The sequence below is a fragment of the Carassius gibelio genome, chromosome A15 (assembly GCF_023724105.1).
Source record: "Carassius gibelio isolate Cgi1373 ecotype wild population from Czech Republic chromosome A15, carGib1.2-hapl.c, whole genome shotgun sequence".
NCBI lineage: Eukaryota > Metazoa > Chordata > Actinopteri > Cypriniformes > Cyprinidae > Carassius > Carassius gibelio.
This window is the reverse complement of record NC_068385.1, coordinates 9,851,656-9,865,929: the sequence shown is the minus strand read 5'-3', so window position 1 is coordinate 9,865,929 and position 14,274 is coordinate 9,851,656. Positions and strand designations below refer to the sequence as shown.

The 14,274-nt window shown below is 36.6% G+C and overlaps 1 protein-coding gene across 2 annotated transcripts in view; it reads left to right on the top strand.

The window, feature by feature from the left end:
* Positions 1 to 14,274, top strand: part of LOC128029150 (RNA-binding protein Nova-1-like) — a 56,988-nt gene that overhangs the window by 28,594 nt on the left and 14,120 nt on the right. For both annotated transcript variants that reach the window (XM_052616733.1, XM_052616732.1), the window contains one exon: positions 6,761 to 6,927. In XM_052616733.1, the coding sequence (XP_052472693.1) occupies positions 6,761 to 6,927 (167 nt within the window). The remainder of the gene's footprint in view (positions 1 to 6,760; positions 6,928 to 14,274) is intronic.

Below are 14,274 nucleotides of genomic sequence, written 5' to 3'. Positions count from 1 at the left end.
TCCTTGCACTCTTTTTACCCCTCAGCTGTTTTTGAAGACTCACAAGAACATTACGGTTGTATTTCAGTTAAGAATTGCTCCAGTGATGAATTTTTCACACTGGTCTGGGAGCTTGATTAATTATTTATATATCTGTTTCTTAAAATGACAGCCCTAAATTCATCACATTACATCTAAAATCCATAGATTACACACTTTGAGGCAAATATCAGCTCTAAAAGCCTCTAAAATAGAGTGGGGCACCTGGCAGGAAAGGTTAAGGCTACGTCCACATAAAGCCAGAGCTTTCCCTCTCCGATCTTTATCAATCTCAAGAAAAATCCGCGTCCACACAAAACCACAAAACGATGTAGTATACATGCCAGACCAGCATGTGGTGCTGTAATTCTGCTACAGAGATACACTAAAAACGGAGAAGAAGACATGGACTATGCGCATAAACCCTGCGCGTGGTACACATACGAACATGGAACAATACATTTATTAATCTGTGTTAATGTTAGTTAATAAAAAGACAATCGTTCAGTGTTTGCTCATGTTTTTGTTGCTGTTACGTGACATAGCGGTGTCTGATTTGGGGTGAGACATTTGCTGATGAAGTAATATATAAAAAAAATATACGGATTCACTGTCCACATGAAAACGCAACGCTACTCTGGGACCCGGTTTAAACAATTGCTGGATCTGTGTGGACGAAATGCCTATACGAAACAAAATTTATGCGTACAGTGAAACGCTTCTCCGTGTGGACGGGGCCTAAACCCCCACCCCTTCCCATCTCTCACCTCTTTTTTCTTTCTTCATTTTTCTTTTGGAGAGTTTAGATTCTCTCTGAGCAATGTTACCCCTTCCTTCCCTCCTTCCGTATTGGTGAGTTGGACATGTTGAATCTCTTGTGCTTTCCCTTTTATCGCGGTGTCTTCCTCACTGTCTCTCTCTCTCTCTCTTTCACTCACTGCCTGTTTGCTTTGTCCCTCTGTGAGGTCTTGGAGGGGTGTGCATGAAGGTCTTAAGAGGGTGAGAGAGAACATTTGGTTAAAAGATGAGGTAAGGGTCCCAGCCCAGGCATCTCTTCAGCTGTTTGCACGGCATGGGCCCCTTAACCATGGCGACGTCACTATAGATGTTGGGGGCCGGGAACAGCTTAGGTCAAACTGAGGAAAAGGGGTGGACAAACCCAGCACTTCTCAATAAGAGTGACATCACTGAAGAGGAATTCACTCTTTCTTCCAGATCCTTTGTTATTCTTTGGAGACCCTTCAATCCTTCCTCTGCTGTTTAGAGAGGCTTGTTGCATTGGAAAAGCAAAGTTGAATTGACTGAATGGATCGTTCACCCGAACATGAAAATTCTATCATCGTTTATTCAACTTCATGTTGTTTCAAACCTGAATTACTTTATTTTATTATCTGTAACAAAAAATAATATATTTTGAAAATGTCTACGCGTTCTTTATTGTTCATACATTGAAAGTCAGTGGGGTCCAAAAATGTTTTGGACCCCATTAACTGTTTTTGTACGCTCTTTAAAATAAGCTTCCAAAAGAAGGGCGATGCAGTAGAAGAAACAGAACCTCTCTATTAAAAGAGATTATTATTATTATTATTTATTGAGAGATTATTATGCCTGCTTGCACAGGTTTGGAACAAAGACAAAATGTTAATTTTTGAGTGAACTGTCTCTTTAAGAAGACTTGGAAAGTGATGTTCCCATCTGTGCTGGTGACTGCTTACATGGGGTAGTGTAGGCCAGCAGAGAAACGTCTGGATTTGGAGAGTCCAACCAGCGTGACGGACTATAAAATACGGTTTCAAAAAGCATAAAGAGATTTGAATGGAAACTCTCTCTGAATTTCCATTCCCCATCTTTCTGCTTCCTCTTTACTGTTCATGATTACATAAGCACATGCAACACCCCGTCCTTTCTGTTTTAAAATAAAAACACATTACGTCATCAGCAGCTGCCCCACAATATTTTCAGGGTCTGCCAGTTGTTGTGGTGATTTGTCTTATATCATATGCCTGGACTGTCCCCCTCCAAAACATTCATGTAGTTACTAACATGACGGTGCACACTGACACCAACAGGACCCACGTGTCCCCTCTTTTAATTTCCCTGTCCCCGCAGTAAACACTTCACATCGTAGTGGGTGCTTCATGTTGAAACAATGACCCAACTGCTCCTATGGGATCAGCGACCCTTTGATGAGCAGAAAATACAAGTCACTGAGGAAGCGAGATTACTTTTAACCCCCACCCCCGTATTTAATTTCTCCTAACACCAAATCCAGGAAACATCTGTAACTTCATCCATGATCAGGGGCGTATGTTCATAAAATCTCCATTGCTGCTGTTGGGACTCTTTGGAGGGAAGCAATCAAGAAGCTTGTCCGAATTTTCTCGTATTGAGATCTGGTGTAGAGACGTTTCTTGGACAGTCCCGTACAGTGTGTCTTCTTAAATATTCCCCATTTGTCCTAGCTGCTGGTGATATTTGTCATGCGGTACGCAGCAGTTTAATTGGTTATTGAGCTTGCTCTGGTCATTTCTATGGTTTCAGAGTGCTGTCAATCAATGGGTCAATATATCTTTCTGCTTTGGTGTTGTGGGACTTGTGGTGTTCTGTGATCAGCATTTGTGATCTCCATGACAGTGCACTTTTCTCCATAAGGACAAGCTCTAGGTATCTGGATTAGGAAACATATACTACTTTAATCCTTGTTATGATGTTTTTCATTATTATTTTGTATCATTTTATTATTTTTATTTAATAGTGAAGGAAACAACATCTAAACCTGATTATGATTCTTTTTATTATTATTACTACTACCATAATGTTTAATTATAAAGAATATAGCATCTAAGGCTTTAAATCTGATTATGACATTTTATTATTATTACTATTTCTTTATATAAATTAAGGAAACAACATCTTACACCTTAAACCTGATTGTTTGTGTGTGTGTGTGTGTGTGTATTTTTTATAGTTTAAATATAATTATAGTTTAAATAGTTTTATAAATCAACCATGGTAAACCTAATTATGATATTTTTCATACATTTTATCATCATAATTTTTTTATAGGAAACATTACCACTTGAAACCTTTAGATTTTCTAATATAATTTAAACTAATTTAGCAAACATCATGTAACATATGATGAAACTATACACAAATGTAAAAAATAACCATATTTTTATTTTATTTTGGGTTTGGTAATAACGTCATTTTTTAACAGTACCTACTGCTCTGACACAGAGAGACTAGAGGGCGTTTACACAGGATGTATTCTCCTTTTAAAACAGCTAGACAGAGCTGGAACTGATAACTGTGGTCTTGAGACACGTTTCTGCAGGACTATTTTTAACCTGACACTCCTTAAAAACGACATCCTGCCATGGACATCTGTCTAACATCTGAACAATGACCAACAAAATAATGCAGATCTATACTTCTTATACCATCCTTCCTTGAGACGATTTATCGCTCTAGTACTCAAGTTAAAAAATAATGTCCAAAATGTCCATCCATGCTATGAGCCACCGTGTTTCTGTCCTCTCTCTAAATAATTAGTAGGATCTAGGCATTACCTCACTTGGCTGCACTATTTACCAAGTTTAACTGGCTTTTTTTTTTTTTTTTTTTATGATCTAACATTTCATTCCATACAGTACATGTTAATGATTTGTACATGCTCATGTGGTTTTGTTTAGGGGCCCTTATAGGCTTAAATTGTCTGTTGCTGCAAGTTTTAAAGTCATGATGGAGTTATTCTTTAGAACAGCCTTCCAGACACTCCATCACACACACAACTTCAGAAAACATTGAAAACATTGGACATATCTGTGAAGAAAGACACAATAGCCCGTGCAATAATAGTAATAATAATAATGACGTTTGTCAATGTTCTCAGTAGCTAAATCACCAAAGAGGTGCTCCATCTACAAACAAGAACAAGGAATGAATGACTCATCTACTTAACAACTGTATGAAAACAATTTAGCACAAGAGTGAACAGAGCCAGCCAAGTAAGCATTCCCTAGGCAACTATATAAAACACCTCCGCACTGCCCAATACCTTTTCTTAGTTTTAACTCTTGGGCTGTACTGAAGCCGAGTGTGTTTCCTTGAATGCTACTAGCACAAATCCACACTTATTCTGAAATCAGACTGTGATTAATAGGTCTAGATGGTCTCTGGCCTCTGTGTATATATGGACGGACACCATACCCTTAATTTCAGAAGCAGTGACTCACAGGGCCTGTATCAAAATCTAAATGTTTAATTTTCAAAGGTTGTGTGGAAAAGTTACTGAATTATTATTATTTTTTCCAGGATTCTTTGATGAAAAAAGTTTGAAAGAACATCTTTTTAAAATGTATTTATTATTATAATAAATGTATATTATATAATAATATTATATAATAATAAAATATTATTATTATAATGATTATTTATTACACATTTTTTATCAATGTAAATGATAAAATAAATAATAAAATAAATAAAATAAAAATTATTATTATTACAATGATTATTTATTACATATTTTTTATCAATGTACTTTTTTTTTTTTTTTTTTTTTTTTTTTTTTTTATCCATTCGCTCTCATTTACTATGTAAAGTTTGGTAACTTTTATATTGACAACCACATAATATAGAAAATATTGTATATATACATATATATAATTACCCAGCCCTCGTATGTGTACTATTACTTGGTGTGGACGTTGATGAGGCAATGAGGTGTTGAGGGGGGCGTTTATGTGCTTTGATGGGTGGTAAAGCAAACTGTCCATCACTTTCAATGAGCTCCATGGGCAGAAACCTAAGCTTGTGTCAGAAAGTGACGCTTCTGTTTGCATGAGGGATGAAGATCCTCAGTGACCTCTTTCTTTACTCCCCCCACCTCTTCCCATATCCCGCTGAGTATCTCACAACAGACACATCACAACCTCTCCAGGACCTCTTCATTCAGACAGTCAGCACAACACACACGTGTTCTGTTTGTATGCGAACATAACTGTGCCTGTGCAGCTATTTGGTTTCTTACATGTTAGCGGAGTTCATTTCATGGTCATTGTGTAGATGTTTATACCATAGAAATCAGTAATGTTTCAAAACTAGTCCTCCGTCTCTGACAGTTGTTTGACTGGTGTTGTCCACACCCTACCCCCTTCATCTCTCTACCAAAACAATGGTGATCTCTGGTCTAATAATCTACCGCCCCGATTGGTCTGTCACGGATTACTCTTGGTCCGCCAGCTGTCGGGAGCTCAGTAAAGCTTTTTTTCCTTTTCTTTTTTGGAAGATCCCATCCATGATCCTGAAATTCCTTAATTTGAGAGTATTAACACAGCTACATATAGCTACTCTGGGACCAAACCCAATTATTTTAATGCTTGTAAACAATAGAAGGTTAAAAGGAAACCGGAAAACCCTACTGCACCGTGCTGATAAGAACCGATTCGCTTCCCAGCACCACGGGAGCCAAGAGATCCTGGCTTCGGATCAGTCTAGTTGAGTTTTTTTCCCTCTTCCCTTCTACTTAAAGCTTTTGTGGATTTTGTTTTTATTTCTGAATCCAAATGGCCACGTTTGACTGCCTTTCTTATGGTGCAGTGTGATTTAGGGTAGGTTTTGTAGGATAAATGTCCCAGAAGCACGTTTCAGGCAAAATGTTATAGTGTAGAAGGATTAGTAACCAATCAGAGAACAGCAGTCAGTTAATTCCTTTAGAGTCTGCATGAAACACAATTAAAACAATGGTGAACGTAGGTGTGTGTGCACACATTTAACCTCATGTTCTGTAGAAGAGACTGTGGAATTGGAGTTGAAATGCCGATATTGTATCAGAATTAATTGAAAGTGGAGACTTTGGGGCGTCTAATGGAAGGCGTTCTGTGAATAGGCTGCCAAAAATAGTAGCATTGCCAGGCGACTGTTATTGCAGCTGTTCCCATAACTTCAGCCTGCATGTACTGTACATAGATCCATGATATTTACATGGGCAGATGCTCTAATGCTGGTTGTTTGTCTCCCAACACAATGCTGTAGTCTCTAGTGTAATATGATTGATAGCTTAGTGACTGACGGATTCACTCTCTGATAACACGCATGATATTTACCACTGTATACAAACAATGAGATATAGTATTAAATGATTTAGTGGCGCAAAAGTATTATACACACAAAACCTTTCAAAACTTGAGGGTCTGTATGATTTTTTTGCTCACCAAGGCTGCAATTATTTGATCGAATGTACAGTGAAAACACTAATACTGTGAAATACTATTAAAATTTAACATTACTTTTTTTTCAATTTGAATATATTTTTTAAATGTAATTCATTCCTGTTCATTTTCAGCAGCCATTGCTCCAGTCACATGATCCTTTAGAAATGATTTTAATATGCCGATTTTTGGCTCACGGAAAATGTCTTATTATCAATATTGAAAACAGTTGTGCTAGAAGAGATCTATAAGAGAGAATGTTCAAGAATTATTTTTCAGCTGGTCATGTGATTTAAAAAAATGTATTTTTAAAGGTAAGAATTAAGTTGACCTGGAAAAATGCAGCAGGTTTTGAAAACTTTTTTTTTTGTTTTGTTTCTTATACAGAAAACTTGCTCCTTTGGCCCTCACCTTATCACTGCACTGAGAAAAATGCAATTTTTTAAATCACTTTACAGCACACTTTGGACAACATCTGTAGATTACTCTGAGTTAAAACTGTAATTCTCTTTGTGTGCCTCCTTTAGGAACAACAGAGCGCGTCTGCTTGATCCAGGGCACTGTAGAGGCGCTGAACAGTGTCCATGACTTCATCGCAGAGAAGGTGCGAGAGATGCCGCAGAGCGCTCAGAAAACAGAGCCAGTTAGCATACTTCAGCCACAGACCACCGTCAACCCTGACCGTGTCAAACAGGTGATGCCTCACTTCCTTTAACTCCTGTTTCTTCTTGGTCCATGCATTGGATAATTAACTTCCTTTTAGTTAGTCTACAATTAAATCTGATTTTTTTTTTTACACTTTTTTGATCTGATACTTAATAAGTTATAATAAAAAGTACAATCCCACGGACCCATGAATATAGTCACAGAATGAAATGAAGTGAGGAGGGACATTTTGATTAGATCATTCTTTCTAATAAACAGTGTTAACTCAGTCAAACAGGTCCCGCTTGGTTTGGCCTTTGCGTTACGAGAAAACAAACTCTCGAAGATTATGAGTGTGTTTCAATTAGACAAGTCATTGATTGTGTACCGGCTATCTGTTTAGAAAATCATCGCCACCGGTCACTCCATTATTATGGTCCATTGATCTGCTGGGCTCCTGCATTGTTGTCATCCACTTCAGTGATTCTTTCCCCTTTATTTATCATTTGCTTAATTAAATCACCCTTAGGACAAAGAGAGAGTTGGCTGTATTCATGAATAATTTACAACATGCCTCCATTTTCTGTTCTTAATTTTTAGTTAAGCCTGTCCATTAAGGAAGTGTCCTCTTTGTGCTTATTGAGCAGTCTCTGTGAAGACAGGGCCATAACCTGAATTCCTAGAACATAAGTGCAAGATGCTTACCCCTGCAGAGTTGCCGACCTAATTATCTATGCATGTAATTATAGGGCTTATCAGCGGAGCAACACATCTCACTTTAGTGCACATTATTGTCTGCTGGGAGAGCATCACTGTAAGCCCTCTCTGCATTCTCATGCATTGTGCAATATGACAAGCTATATTTTATATAGGGATGCAGAGAGATTAGAATGTGGAGATACATTAAAAATGTTCATGAGGTTGTCATTACTAACTTCCTTGAAACATACTTAGGCCTATTCTATTCATTAAACCATTGCATTTATGTTTAATGTGTAATTAAATATATTTTCTATAATTAAATATTATGTTCGATAATGAAATATATATCTATAATATATTACTGAATATATATTTCTATATGTTATTATACAATAATAAAATACATACACACACACACATACATACACACACACACACACACACACACACACACACACACACACACACACACATGTAGGTATATGTTTATTTTATTGTATTTTTAAAATTATATATAAAATTTGATAATTAAATATTATATATTTATTTTATTATTGTCATTTTATATATATAGTAATTTAATAATCTATATCTTGAAAAAATATTCAATATCTGCATTTTTTGCACTAAATTATTTTATTCTTCACTTGTCAGAATTCAGTTTTTGCAGTTGTAATATAGGTCATATGATCATGCACTGCCATTGCATTCTTTTCCAATTGTCACCACACATGCGGCTGTCGTGGCATGTATCTCATTGCAGTAGACACAAATTGAGAGATAGAGGAAAAGAACTGAACTCATATTAAGCAACAGCTGCTGATAGTGTTGGGTATCGTTTGAATTTTATCAATTCAGATTCTGCTTAACGATTCCTAGTTTCGATTCCAATAAGAAAAAAAATCCAATATAAAAAAATTAAGTCAAACATTTAGAGGTCAAACATGTATTCTGTCTTTTTATAAAGCATTCTGTTGCAGCTGAATAACATGAGCAAAAATCAGCAGCCTAAAAAACACTGCAAGATGAATTTTGCCTGTGCTTAAAAAAAAAAATTAATAAAAAATACCATAGCAAAAACAACTAGATTAATATAAATTTCAAATATTAAAGACAAGTAAACAGTCAGTAATAAGATAGGAACAAACAAATCAATAAGCAATATCATAAATAAATACAACCAAACAAAATTTCAGGTACAGAAACTGTAATTAAAAGTTTAAAAACACTGCATAGTTTTCTTTTTTTAAATAAAATAAAGATTAATCAGTTAAAGTTATTAAATATATTCAGTCAAGATCAGTGAATGATTTTCTTTTGTTCTTTGATTAACATTAATGACAGACAGCGCGTTTATTAGGCTTTTGTCTCTTTAAACAAAAATACTGTACATGTGTTTTCTTTCGTTCACGTAAGACAAAAACGGCTGTGTTTATGATATACTGATGTAGTTTTCTTTATATTGGTCGACAAATATGAAAGAAGTTAGTTCCGGCTCGGAACAACCTTTTCTACAATGGAAATACACGGAATGGTCCGAGAACGGACACAAACCGGGAACCCGCAGTGCGACGCTGACCGCTGCTCTCTGTGCACGCGCTTGCTTCAGGTGGGCTGCACACAAACAGGGCCCAAATTCTTTTCGTTCATGCAATTTAATCGTTTTTAATCAAATTGAAATGCAAATGTAGGAATCGTTAAGCAAAATCGAAATGCACGCGTCTTATCAAATTCCCGGTTCTTGGAAATTTGGAACCGGTTCTAAAATGGAACCGGTTTTCAATACCCAACCCTAGATGCTGATTTCAGATCAGGAATATCAGCTGCTGAGCCTGCAACCAACCTACACTTAACTTAATTGTTATGGATGCCTCATTGTTTCAGACAGTGTTTAACTGTTTAATGGTAAAGAACCAACCTGCACCAGCTTCCTCCAGTCTGTACAGTTTTCCTCTGATCTTTTCCTCCGCCTGTTTCCCACATCCTGTTTGTTCCCATCCACACAGGAAATGGATCATTAATGCACAGGAAGACAAGAGTCCCTGATGTTGTCTATAGGTAGACACAGTCAAATCCCTACAGTTGGGCATTTGCCTTTTCTCTACTTTGAGGATTAAGGATCAGCTATGAAATGACTTCTGAAGCATATTCACATAGCTGTTATGAATTTTGACTTGTCCCTGGAACAACATTACCGGTTACTCCTTCTTCACTTATGACTTTGATAAGTGGAACAATTTCTCTGTAATCTCTATTTTTCAACATCGAAGATAAAATAATTAATTTCTCCATGCATCACTGTCTTTTCTGTAATAACCCACAGCTTTACTTCTATTATATTGATCAGTGGGATTGCCTTAAGTGGCTATGCTGTTTCAAACCATCCTTTCCCTTTACCACACCACCAAAGCCAGCCTATTTAATTATCCTGCATCGTGAATCTAATAAAAGTTCTCATTGGAGCACTACGCCTGCACACACACACATAAACGAAACACTGTTGTGTTCTCTGCTCATCTCCTAAATGAAAAGCGACATCAGGAAAATTGCTATAACGTCTAAAACTGAAAAAAAAAAAAAAAAACTCTCACCCAATAGCCCAACCTTCCCATTTCTCCCCTCCCAGCTCCGCTCTCTAGTGGGATGGTGACTGGCTAAAATACTTTATGCCTTTTTTAACCTTCAAATCCATCAGCCGGACAGGAAAAAGGTCACTGTCTCTCCACAGAGTATCGATCCCATTTCCAGAAAAGCCAATGGAGAGAAGGAGTCTTACACAATATTGGTTGTTGGACAAGGAAGTACATCCTCTAATGTCGGGCATCAAATCTCTTTGGGTGAAAGAAAAGACAGATGCCATCTGTGTTGGGTGTTTTTAGTATTTGTAGACTGTTGGTTGTTTGTTTATACAGTCACAGTGTATTTGTAGAAAGTATGTGTAGATATTTTGTTTACTATCTTATGAATTTTTACAGGGTCATGGAAAATATGGAAATAAGAGGTAACTGGTTTCCAGACCCTTAGAATTCATGGAAATGTTTAGAATTAATAAAATTTATAAACGATTGTATATATATATTGTCTATGTGTGAGAGGATGCTCTATCTGAAGCTCGCACATCTCTAATCCTGAGCCGGACCCCTGGAGATATGAGTTGTAACATTCTTTGATGGATGCAGGACTTGAGCTGTCTGAAATGGCATAAAAAATCAATAATAAATTAGGTCTTTATTAAATATGCATCTGTAAGGCGCATACTTTATTTGGTGTTGCTCTGCGTTAGGGGTTCTGGAGAGAATTTGATGCCAAGGCTAGCGGTTCAAGGCTGTTGAGATGGATATTTTTCTGATGCAAGATTATTTTATGTAGATATCCACATTTAAAGACCTTTAATCATGCAACGTACTGAGCTTATGTGGATAGTTTCCCAAATTCTGTCCTCATTTACTCACCTTCATCTCATCCAAAACTATGACTTACTTTCTTCAGTATTTTGAAGGTTTTTTGAAGAATGTTTCTGAAAAAAAAGGTGTTTTTGTCCATATAGTGAAAGTCAGTGAGGTCCTAAACAACACTGGACTCCATTGACTTCAACTGTAAAGACAAAGAACTCTGAAACATTCTTCATTTGTGTTCATGCATGTTTGGAATGACATGAGGGCGCCTTAATGATGACAGTATTTTCATTTTTTTTTTTTTTACTATACACTTAAATTAAGATGTTTATGTCATATAGATGTTTATAGAAATTAACATCAATCTGAGACTTTTGAATTTGTTCTATTGGAGAGAGCAACACACTGGATTTTGGGGAGATTGAGAACCCTATTTTAGTTTACAATGAGCTCGGCCATTACAGGACAGACTATTTTTGGGCACATCACCCCTTGTGATTTCACTTAGGGTTATTTAATGCAGTCTAGATAGCTGAGGATTAAAATTGTTCTTTATGAAGGAAACTGTTGTCTTTTGCACTCATTAATGTATGTTTATTGCTGTGAAATATCTTCAAATATATCCTTTTAACCACCATCATGTCTCAAGGAGAACTTTTTTTTTAGTAGTATAACAAGATTTTATAAACTGAAAAAAAAAATGGTGTAGAGAAATTTTCACTCTGAAATTGCTAGTAAATTTCACAAATAATTACAGCAAGAAACAATAAAAGAAATGTGAATTTGAAGTATAAAGACTGAAATAGTAATTTATTTTAAAAAATACTCTAGTAATCCTTTATTTACAATTGACAGTGTACAGCTGAATTGAGTTTACAGGCACTACACACATTAATGAGAAGCTTGTTGCGTTTTGCTCTTGTGCTCAAAATATAAAACGACAATGAAAATCAGCCTTACCACGAGCTCACTTGCTGCATGTGAACCTGACAGAAAATATATTATAGGGAGGGAAAATTGAGAGTTGACCACTCGTACAGGACCCTCGCTAGCAAACAATAACCTTTCACGACAGTCATAAGACCAAGGTGAGGAGGAGGAGGATGACAGGGTGTTATTTTTAACTGGTGTTTTTTTCAATGCCAGCAGCCAGAGCACACAGGCAGATGCTGTACAGAGATGGGCGGCTAAACCCGGGATCAGGAGACAGGCGATTAACCCAAAGGCAAGCGCTTAAGACTTCAAAGTGCAAACAGCTACAGCTCTAGAGTCAGGCACTGTTTCGGTGACAGAGGTTGGGTGGTGGGGGGTGGGGTGCAGTTGCTGTGTATGGGATGCGCTATCGTTTGAGACCCCTGCCACCTTCAGGACTGGGTGCATTTTGCTGGCGCATCAGTAGAAAGAGTTTAGAGGAAGTTTAAATTGCTTTTCTCAGAGGAAGAACGGTTTTTATAATGTACACCAGGATACAAAGACTCCTGGGGCCTCATCAGCAGAAACCCAACACAGAACGAGACTGTATCCTTTGATTAATTTTTGCTAGTCTCAGATGTTGCTCTAATTATTTTCCTTTTTTTTTTCTAGCAGTAATAGAACAAAGTAACACAGTCTACATAAGGAGAACATACATGTCCTTCATGGCTGACCAATCTTTCATTGCCCATTACCCACAACCCCCTGCAGCATCCTCCTGACAATTCATCAAAAGCTTCTAGTCCCAGATGACTGGTGGCGCAGCGGCAGCAGGCGTCTCTCTCCTTCACTCTCTCTCTCTTTCTCTCCCTCTCTCTCTTTCCCCATCTTGCACTCTTTATTTCTCTGTCTCAGCCTTCCTCTTCCGTTCACTCTTTTATAGATAGACATAGCAGGCATCCACCTCCTCTAGCTCAGCACTTGGATGCATTCAGTGAAATTAACCTGCATATGTGTCGACGCTGCTCAATTCCTACCCAACAGTCTCATTTCCTTCAGCACTTCTTCTGCCAAGTGCCATCATCGAAACTGATGGCATCATAAAGAAAGAGGCGGAATAACTGGATCTCCTAAAAGCAACAAATGCCACTTGCTAATAGTTATTTTAAAAAGAATCATCTTATCGTGGATATTTGGTGTAAGTTTAAATGCCTTTGTTGCTAAAAATATTTAGATAGACAGATATATTACTGACCGATATATTTTGACTAATGATTACCATTTATATGTATTGATTAACGATATATATATATATATATATATATATATATACACACACACACACACACACACATACATACACTACTATCCAGTAGAATGGGGTCAGTAAGCTTTATTTATTTATTTAAAAAAGAAATACTTTCACATAGCAAGGATGCATTAAATTAGTCATGAGCACAAATGTTTTCAACACTGATAATAATAATAAATGTTTCTTGAGCACCAAATCGTATTAGAATGATTTCTGAAGGATCAGAGTGATGGAGTAATGGCTGCTGAAAATTCAGCTTTCCCATCACCAAATTAAATTTTAAAATATTAAAATTACATTAAAATGCAATACAGTTATTTAAAATTTTAATAATTTTTTCAAGAGACAAAAAATTAGCAAAAAATCTTGCCATCCTCAAATTTTTGCAAGATAGCAAATAAATATCGGCATTATATCAGCCAGGTGACTATGTATTTTTAGTTGAAATAATTATTAAATAAATATGTAAAATAAATAGGAATATTAAATAATAGTGTGCATACAGTCTACTTATTTAATCAATTAAGGCCCTCTGAAGCGAAGTGCTGTTTGCATAAGAAAAAGACCCTCATTGATATGAATATCCATATCAATATCCATATCCATTATAAAGCTCTTCCATAAAGCAGTGAATGGGGGTTGAGATTCTGAAGCCCCAAAAACGTGCGCTAAAAGTTTGAGAGCACTTTAAAATCAGATCCAGTTTACGCTTAAAATTTGTGAATCAATTTATGAACTCCTTTGAACAAAAGGCCACAAATCTAATCTGCTAATAGATCATTTAGCAAAACAGACGCATTTTCACTGGAGGTCTCAGACCTTTGGATTGCGCTGTATATGCACTGATCAATCACAGTACGTCTCTGGTGCCAAAAACAATCCGCTTTCCATTGCATTAAAGGGTAATCGTGAATGCAATTATTTTTCTCGAAACGTTCCTTAAACAAGGTTCTGTTTATTCTAGCAAGATAAAAGGTGAATGTAGGAGTCCATGAAATTTCCTGTTGGCAGTTTTTCATTTCTATGCTAATTCGTCTGAGCTGAATAAGAGTTTGAGCTACAGTGGCAAGGCTAA